The sequence below is a fragment of the Apis laboriosa genome, unplaced genomic scaffold (genome assembly GCF_014066325.1).
Source record: "Apis laboriosa isolate Shangri-la unplaced genomic scaffold, ASM1406632v1 scaffold4_cov146, whole genome shotgun sequence".
In the NCBI taxonomy this organism is placed as follows: Eukaryota; Metazoa; Arthropoda; class Insecta; order Hymenoptera; family Apidae; genus Apis; species Apis laboriosa.
Window position 1 is genome coordinate 1,475,965 of NW_025223501.1, and position 9,570 is coordinate 1,485,534.

General features: G+C 24.2%; 2 protein-coding genes across 5 annotated transcripts; both read left to right on the top strand.

Annotated features, from left to right (window-relative positions):
* The first annotated feature begins 927 nt into the window (after nt 1-927).
* On the top strand, nt 928-4,208 carry LOC122717110 (metacaspase-2-like). The gene is made up of 3 exons (XM_043940854.1): nt 928-3,331; nt 3,409-3,610; nt 3,726-4,208. Exons 1-3 carry the CDS (start codon nt 1,238-1,240, stop codon nt 4,001-4,003), a joined length of 2,574 nt encoding a protein of 857 aa, XP_043796789.1. The 5' UTR covers nt 928-1,237; the 3' UTR covers nt 4,004-4,208.
* Nucleotides 4,209-5,490: 1,282 nt separating this feature from the next.
* On the top strand, nt 5,491-7,674 carry LOC122717100 (DNA-binding protein Ets97D). 4 transcript variants are annotated; one of them, XM_043940836.1, is made up of 6 exons: nt 5,491-5,720; nt 5,886-6,223; nt 6,288-6,438; nt 6,525-6,601; nt 6,679-6,913; nt 6,984-7,674. In XM_043940836.1, exons 2-6 carry the CDS (start codon nt 5,957-5,959, stop codon nt 7,499-7,501), a joined length of 1,248 nt encoding a protein of 415 aa, XP_043796771.1. In that variant the 5' UTR covers nt 5,491-5,720; nt 5,886-5,956; the 3' UTR covers nt 7,502-7,674. The 4 variants fall into 4 exon arrangements, with proteins under 4 accessions (XP_043796771.1, XP_043796770.1, XP_043796772.1 ...); XM_043940835.1 differs by having other exon boundaries at nt 5,926-6,223; XM_043940837.1 differs by having other exon boundaries at nt 5,937-6,223.
* The last annotated feature ends 1,896 nt before the right edge of the window (nt 7,675-9,570 follow it).

A 9,570-nucleotide genomic window follows, 5' to 3' on the forward strand; every position in this document is an offset into this window, starting at 1 on the left:
CTAATTTCTATATTTTATTCAATAAGTTATCAAATATGAACAATGTTTTACGAATAAAATCTAAAAAAAAAATATTTTAATTCTAAATATGAAATAATATAGTTTTAATAATATAGTTTTAATAATAATATTATAATTAGTATTTTTCCCACTATAAATTATTATTCTAATAAAAATTAATATATTGTTGAAAATTAGAATAAAAGATACAAAATAATAATTATTTTGAAGTTTTAATTTTACAATTTTGAAATTTCTATTAAATAATTGTATTATATACATATACACAAAAAAAAAGAATAAAATAATTATTATAAATATTGAATATTGAAGTTATATTTAAGTAAATATTGCATTAATTATAATTAATTTATTATATTTATATATAATTTACTATATTTTTGTTTATGTAACTTGCAATAATAATATATATTATTACAAGCAATCATTTTATAAAATTATGAAAAACTACAGATATCAAATCAATAACTAGTAACTTAATTGCGAGGAATATATCAAGGAAAATCTATTGTCGAATACTCATCACGACTTATACCTAATTATGGTAAGACTGGTTCAATATAAAATATTTATTCGAATTATGTTATGCAAATATATTATAAATATTTATATTTTTTATTATTAATTTATTATAAGAAATTTAAAATTTTTCAATTATTAATAAAAGAATGAGCCGTATATTATTGATTATGAAAATTACTAGAAACATGTTTCATTAATAAAAGAATAAAAATATTATCAATATTTATTATAAAAATTATTAGAAATTTATATTTTATTGCAGTTAATTCAATATTATAATTAATAAATTTTATTTTTAACAATTTAATAAAATTTAAAATTTATCATGAAATATAAATTAAAAAGAAACTATCTTTGACTAAATATTTAATATATATTTATTATTAAATAGTTTTAAAAACACAAAATAGATGGCAATGGATTTCGATATAGGATGTCCCGTTTTATATAAAGCGGTTGATTCTAATAATATATCGCCGCATTTCAATTTAAATTTTTGAATAAAAGTTAATTGTGCGGTAAAAAATAATTTTTATCATATAAATAATGTTGTATTGTAAAAAATAAGTATTCAATTATTATATAGGTTAAGTGCAACATATTTCAAAACGATTATATATTTTAAAATTTTTTTTTATTTATTATATGCGGAATTTCATAAGTCTTTGAAATTCTGCCTGTGAGTTGAATATAAATGGATTCTCTACATCCACCACCTTTAAAAAAATATCGTAGAACAACAGATATTAATATTCCCATTTTAGAATGCAAACGGGAATTTAATTTACCTCACAAATTTCCAAGCATGATTAATTCATCTAAATGTAATTTTATACCAAAAGATTGCAAACAAATTACTATTACTAATACAGAGGTACATAATAGTTTGAATGGATTAAATACCAAAAAAACATTAGCTACAAGTGGTATAAAGAAATTGAGAGTAAAAACAAGAGATGGAAAAGATTTAGGAGAAGTTAAAGTACAATTTTTGCCTCAAAAAAACATATTAAATACTCAAAAAATTATTTATAATCAACAGATTAAAAATTATAAAAAAAATAATGCTGTTAATTTTTCTGTAGTTTCAAAAGATAATATTAGTGGATTATTGAAGTCATTGGGATCTCTATCATATGATAGAGATTTACAGAAATTTCCTACAGAAGCACAACATTGTGCTGTAGAACCACAATTCATTGTAAAAACTATAAGTCCTAGAGAATTATCAATAGCTATTAATAAGAAATCAGCTGATATTCAAAATAAAAATAAGAGTATATCTAAGAAACAATATATTTTAGCCAAAGTAAATGAAATAAATGAAAATGATAAACTATTATTATTAAGTGAAAATGAACATAAATCATTACATAATAATTCAACTGCTCCAAAAACTATGAAATTAGTAAATAATAATATAACATCAATAAATGAAGAAAAAAATGAAGCTTCGCTTAAAAAAGAAGAATGTACTTTCAAAAGTAATAAAAAAAATATAATAAATAGAAATAATAATATAATTATAGAATCAGAAATCTTGAAAAAAACAAATATATCAAATCTTAAAAATTCAATGACTCAATTAGCAGAATCAAAATTTCCTTTGGTAAAATGTGAAAAGTTACCAATCTCTAACAAAACTAAAGTTAATATCAATAAAATTTCTTTAAAAGCAAGTAATAAAAAACAATGTTCTAATTTAAATATAGATAACTGTTCTAATATTTTCTCTTCAGAAAAAACCTTTAAATCAAAAAATAACATATGTAATTCAAGAATTAATGAAAACAAAAAATATAAAACTATTATAAAAAATAGTACAAAAATTGTAAAGAAAAACTTTAATAATAAAATTAGTGATTGTAATGAAGATGATGTTATAATCATATGTGAAAAAAATGCAACTTCTAATATAACTTCTAATAATGTACAAGAAGAAAATTATATTCCTATAAATAATAAAAATATAGATAAGAAAGCTCAAAGTATATTTAATGAAGTAAATAATAAGTTAGATCTTTGTGAAAACAGAATAATATGTAACAATAATAATATATTAAATAATGATTCTAAATTTGATGAAACAAATGTTAAAGAGATTAATGATAACATGAAAAAAGAAAAATTATTAGAATGTTTAAATGTAATTAAAGAAGCATTGACTAGTGTAAAAGATGAAGAATTACAAATTAAAGCTTTAAATGCCCTTGCAGAATGTGGTATAGGTATAGCAAAACAGATTCCAATTACTCCACTTGAAAAATTAAAAACGGTTCATGATTCTCAAATTCAAACTGATGTATTTGGACTTCTTGATATGAAAAGTTTTATATTAGTGAAAGAAGATATGCCTGCTTTAGAAAGAATAAAACAAATAGAACATTCAACTGTTGATTTTCTTCCTATTATAAAAGAAGTACAAACTCAAACAGAAATAGAAATACAACCTAAAACTAAACAAAATAATAATATGGATTTAATTCCTACATTGTCTTCAGTATCTTTAGAAGATACATTAAATTTAGAAGATTACTTTAATAAACACTTTAATGACAATAATGATATAAACAGAATAAAAAAAATATTATCAACACCACATTATTTATATAAGAAAGTTTCTATGCAAATAGAAAAAGATTATGAAGAAATGCAGCATTGGGATAATAGTGGGATGTTAAATATACATCGAGCTGTACTAAATAATCAGCTGCATGAATTGCAAAGACTATTATTAATTTTAAAAGCATCAAAAACTAATATTGATGTATTAACAGAAGATGGAATGGTAAGTTTATATTTATTTATTAACATAATTAATGTAAAACAGAAAAAAACTCTTTCATACTTATTATATCCTTTCAGACAAGTTTGGAATTGGCAATTAAGTGCAATGCATCTAATGATATAGTGGATCTTTTATTAAAAGCTGGAGCAAAACCAATTTCATTAGAACTTCTTCATGAATCTGCAATAATCATAGCTAGTAAACAATCATCTCCATTTTTATTACAGTTATTAAATTATATAATAGATCCTAAGCTACTTAATCGAGTGGATTCATCAGGTAATACTATGATGATAATGAAATAAATCAAAATGTTGAATCTTCAATTATGTGTTTTTAAAAAGTAGCGCATGAATTAAAATATATTGATGATTTGTAATTGTGTATTTTTAAGGAATGGCTCCATTGCACTATTGTGCATTAAATGGCTACATAGATGGAGTTAATGCATTAATAAAAAGTGGAGCAGAAGTGAATCTAAAGGATAATCGTTCAGGAAGAACACCATTTTTTCATGCTCTTGAAAATAATCATGTATTAGTAGCACAAAAGTTATTAGAATGTGGCGCTATTGCGGATTTACCAAACTTTTCCGGACAATCTGTTTTAACTTTAGTGGACGAAACAAAAAGTTTTTTATTTAGGACTGTGCATAAGCAAATAGTAATTTAATTTTCAATGTTATGAGTTTATTTTAAATCTGAGAAAATTGTAAAATTATCTTTTTATTTTATATATTCCTTTTCATGATTTGTTAATTCGTATTGTTCTATAAATTCTTTCTTTTCTGTTTTTCTTTTTTCTTTTTTCTTTTTTATGTAATAGAATTATTTTATGTAAAATAGAAATAGAAATATTCTCAAATCTGAATTAATATAATTTTTGACAAATCTAATTTCATAATAATGCCAATCATTGTAATCAGATATTGTTATTTCTTAAATTTTAATGGACTAATAACATCACAATTTTTTATAAAAATGATAATTAAAAATATTTATTGTTAATTCATATAAAAATTAAAATAATATATTCTAAAATTATAAAATTAATTGTATATTGTGCATATAATCATATCCTGATTTACTTGCGTCGTTAACTATTTATATCGTGAAATAGTTATATATATTTTTATATTATACTATATATTTGAATATATATTATACTATATATTGAATATATACTAAATTGTACAAAATCATTTTTATTAATTAATTAAAATTTTTATCATATAAATATGTATAAACATATAAAATAGCTATACATATTTTATATTCACTTACATCTGCTACTCTAATTATATAAATGTAAACTATGATTGTATATTTTATTAAAAAAAATAATGTGTAAAACACATCAATATGTAAATATACAAGACATTTAAAATTTATTGTTTAATAAAAGTAACGAAAAAATGTTGATATTCATAAGAAAATGTTATAAAAAAATTAAATATAAATGCACAAATAATTTTGTATAATTAATAATTTAATATTATTTGTATTTTATAAATATCATAGAAATCTCCAAAAATTTTTAACATTTATGATCAAAAAAATACAAACAATCATCTTTGAAAGAATATATTATAAAATTTTATTTAATTTTTTTTGTTATAGTTTTAAAATTTGTTTTTTTTTTTTTAAAGTGAAATATTTATCTGAAGTATTTATAATTTTATTTATTATCTAAAAAAATAGATTTACTGTTTTAAGTGATTAATTTATATATTACATCTTTTTTCTCATTATTAATTATTAACATAATATCATTCGCAAAAATTAATACTTTATTTTTAATAATTTTTCTAATGAATGCATATACATTAAGTTTTTATAATTTGATTTTTTTTAAACTCAATATTTTTTCTTTTATATTGTTCAAACTCGCTGTAATATATAAAATTTTCTGACTTTATTGCTTTATTAATAATAATGCTTAATTCATTTTATTATTATGGAACAATTTTAAATAAATAAAAAAAAATTTAAATATAATTATAAAAATTCGAAACTAGTAACTTCTAGTAACTTAATTACTATATTAAAATGAAGTTCAAAAGGAAAAGGAGAACAATGTTGCCAAATTTATTCTTGTTCTGGTTTGTACCTAAATACACTGTAATAATATATAAGTAAATACTTATATGAGATTGCACTTTTACTACGGCGCAATCTACAAAGAAACTGGTTTCAAATTTGAGTCTGTGCATCTTAAGTTATATACACTTTGTGATCATGCACCTGTTACAAAATGTCTGTAACCTCACAAGAAGAGTGATTATTATTTTGTAAAGGTTAAAGTTCAATAATATTTATCTAATAGAAACTTAATAATTCTATTTTATTCTCATGGATTTGGAAAGTAGACGAAAAAGTTCTGACAAGAGGTCAGTTTCTTTGAATTTTGCAAAACACATTACATTTGTTACAATTCTTTATTTTTATTTTTTTTTCTTTTGTTTTTTTTTTTTTACAATCTAATCGTAATTAGAAATTTCAAATTTACTATGAATTTATTTTTACCTATTCTTAACGCGAACTTATATATTTAGCTTATAGTGTTGGATATAAAAATTTGTTTATTATACATAGTTTTGACACAGACGACGATTCTGATTATGCTATGATAAAACGAATTAAAATGGAACCAGAAGCTATATTGTCCCAAGAAGATGATATAATGGCTCAATTACAACAAGAAAGTTCTGATTTAGAAGTAGAACCAAGTTTTGCATTAGAAGGCTCTGCAAATGGAGAAGATTGCAATGAAGGTGTTCTAATGCAACATATGGATATCAGAGAGCCTCTTTCCACTTTACGAAATTTATTAGAACAAAGATTAGGAGTAGAATTAACAGATTATGCTTTTTGGTTGCAAGATACACAAATGGTAATAAATGCAATAAATCAATAGAATGAATTTAAATTTAATAAGCTTACATTTATTTTTTCAGTTAGAGAGTCATAAAAATTTAGTTGATCAATGTGTACAAGGGGAAGGATTAGTCCAAGTAAATGTTCAAATAAAAGCAACGCAGAGGAAAATAAATATAGTGGATGTTTTAAAACCTGCAGAAGATTATATAGAATTAGCAGAAAATAATGGTAAAACATATTAATATACTTATTAAAAGAAAATTATAAATTATCAGTATATTATGATTTCTTAATATACATATTTTATGATTTAGCATCTACACCTATTAATGAAGATAATAAACGAAATGTCATAAGATGGTTGGTTGACCCACAATATAAAAAAGAACAGGTATAATATTTATAAAATTAAATATTAAATTTAATCGTAATTTATATCTTAATTAGACATTTGTATATATTATACAGGAACGGTTAAAAATTCCAGCTGATCCAAAAGAATGGACACAAACTCATGTTAAGCACTGGCTTCAATGGGCAGTTAGACAGTTTAATTTAGCATCAGTAAGATTAGCTGATTGGAACATCACAGGACAACAATTGTGTAATCTCACCATGGAAGAATTTCAAGCTAAAGTACCTCTGGATCCAGGAGAAGTATTCTGGACACATTTAGAATTACTTCGAAAATGTAAATTTGTTGGTATGTATATTTATCAAAAAGTTAATATCAAATTAGTAACAAATATATAATTAATTACATGATATTGTAGCTGTCCTTCAGAAAGATCCTCCAGTATCACCTACAGAAAATAATATTGATAAAACTATTAAAGTTCGTAACCAGAAAATTACGAAATCACGACCAGTGGTGAACCAACAAGCTCGAGTAGTCAGTCTTCCTTTGGAGAACATTGATGCTACGCCTATTACTATAGCAACTTCGAGTCGTTCAGTTAATAGTGGTCAAATACAGTTATGGCAATTTTTGTTGGAATTATTAACAGACCGTGAGCATAGAAGTGCTATTCAATGGGTTGGGACGGAAGGAGAGTTTAAATTAAATCAACCGGAAGCAGTGGCGCAACTTTGGGGTGCACGTAAAAACAAACCATCAATGAATTACGAGAAATTAAGTCGCGCATTGCGTTATTACTACGATGGAGACATGATTTCCAAAGTGCATGGGAAGCGATTTGTGTATAAGTTCGTATGTGATTTAAAACAAGTCTTAGGTTACTCAGCAGCAGAGTTGAGTAGATTGGTAGAAGAGGGCGCAAGATATTTCTGATGATATGCTATTTTTTTATGGTTACAACGATTTTTATCATCATACTTCCGACATATTTTACATCGATCATTGTACATATTTAATAGAAGATAAAAGAAAATCGAGAATTGATTATTGTTGAGACAATCTTGTACATCGAAATACAAAAATTAATATAATGATTAATATTAAAATTCTTTTGTGTTAATTAAATATATCCTTATTATATAAAACATACACCATTCATGATATTTTATTTAAAGAATTTATATAAAAAAAATAAAAATTATAATCTGATATATGATTCTAATGTATTACAATATTTAAGATCCAGAAAGCTAAAATGCATCTACAGAATATATGTAAGGATTTTAATATGAAAATAAGGATGTTAATATATTTATAGGACATTTTTGAAGGAAGATTTCTAGAAGTTAAAACAAACACAAAAATTGATATATAAAAACGTAATAGAAGTTTATTTGTTAAATTATAAGCAATTTAAATTCATGTTAAATGAAGCGTATAACAGAACGTCTTCTATATTTCAGTTTCTCATTATATAATAAAAACTTTAATTACTTATAACTTAATAAATAAATCTTAAATATTTTATATATGAATTTTTGTGTTTCTTTGGCTTCTAGAATCAATCCTTTAAAGGTATCCCATTAATTTATTAACATTTTATATAAATATATTTTTACAGAGTTTTTTTTTTCATCATAAAATATCTCGTATTATATTAAATTATAATATTGAAGTATTATATATTCACAACAAATTTTTTCAATTAACTTTCTAAGATGCATTATACAATAGTGGATAATTGACCTTGAATGTCGAGTCTCTTTAACATCCTCGTTCACAGAGCGTCGACGTTTCCGGCCGTTTTCTATCTCTGATGACTAGGACTGACTTTTGATCGGCAAAAGGCAGCACTCATCGCCAATACCAGAGAATCTAGCCTGTGAGATATCGGTCGCGACGTCACAAGTTAGGGTCTCAGGGGACCGGCGACGCGGCAGGCTTTACAATCAGCCCGCCCGCCATTGCCCTTTTTCTCATTTCATTTTTTCTCCCTTTTTATTCGCTTCTAATTGCACATACATCCATACGCTTACATTTTCATGTAAGAGGAGGCACCACCTTTTATGGTTCTATTATCTCCTCGCCAATTATATTACAATTACTGGAAATATATAATGTAATAACTTATATAGTATCTATGGATATCATTTATGGTGGTAAATCTTCTTTGTTCTTCTTTAACAAAACTATATGCACTCAGCATACACGCAGTTATCAATATGCATATGTTTTGATAAATTTTGCGTATTTCTTTTTTTTTTTTTTTTTTTTTAGAGAAAAAGATATGATTATTATCTTCTTGATGATGCTGTTGAATGATGAAATGTTGCGGCGTCGACGACCGGGAAAGTTAGCAAGTTGTACAGTGGACTTCGTATATCGCGAATTTCCATTCCCTACTATACAACCTACTACCTCACCCAGGCATCGTCGCTAATGTAGTTGTTCTCTTCGTCATCATCCTTTCTATGGACATTTATAATTACGCTTCATAATAACGAGTTTATAAGTCATGTAAAAAATTAACAATCTTGAAAATATCTTTAAAATCTTATTTAATCTTAAAATATAAAGTTTTAAATAAATAATTTAATTAAATAATTTTATCGACATAAACACATTTCGCTTTTTGTATTCTATTGTTTTTCGTTTTAATTTTGCAAAAATAGCATGCGTTTTTTTTTAAAATCAATTTATAGCTAAAACGGAATATGATAATATCATAGATATTACTCTTTTCTTATTCTCTCGTCACAATTTCTTTATTGATACTCTTTCTCTCTCTCTCTCTCTCTCTCTCTCTCTCTCTCTCTCTCTCTCTCTCTCTCTTTCTCTCTATTTTTCTCACTCTCTTATTCCATCGAGAAAATTACTTGACAAGAAGTATATGCGTTGATAACCGGAAGTGCTGCGGGCTTTCAGGAGGGCAGAAGGGTGTGAAGGAGAAGGAGGAGGTTCCGTTGAAAAGCTTAAATGCTGGCCTGACTACATGTACCGGT

Excerpts from the sequence above, each read along its gene's own strand:
- LOC122717110 (XM_043940854.1), top strand. The coding sequence starts at position 1,238 with ATGGATTCTCTACATCCACCACCTTTAAAAAAATATCGTAGAACAACA. Across the intron at positions 3,332-3,408 it reads TATTAACAGAAGATGGAATG|ACAAGTTTGGAATTGGCAAT; the intron begins GTAAGTTTATAT and ends ATATCCTTTCAG. Across the intron at positions 3,611-3,725 it reads TAATCGAGTGGATTCATCAG|GAATGGCTCCATTGCACTAT; the intron begins GTAATACTATGA and ends TGTATTTTTAAG.
- LOC122717100 (XM_043940835.1), top strand. The coding sequence starts at position 5,683 with ATGGATTTGGAAAGTAGACGAAAAAGTTCTGACAAGAG. Across the intron at positions 6,439-6,524 it reads AGAATTAGCAGAAAATAATG|CATCTACACCTATTAATGAA; the intron begins GTAAAACATATT and ends TTTATGATTTAG. Across the intron at positions 6,602-6,678 it reads CACAATATAAAAAAGAACAG|GAACGGTTAAAAATTCCAGC; the intron begins GTATAATATTTA and ends TATATTATACAG.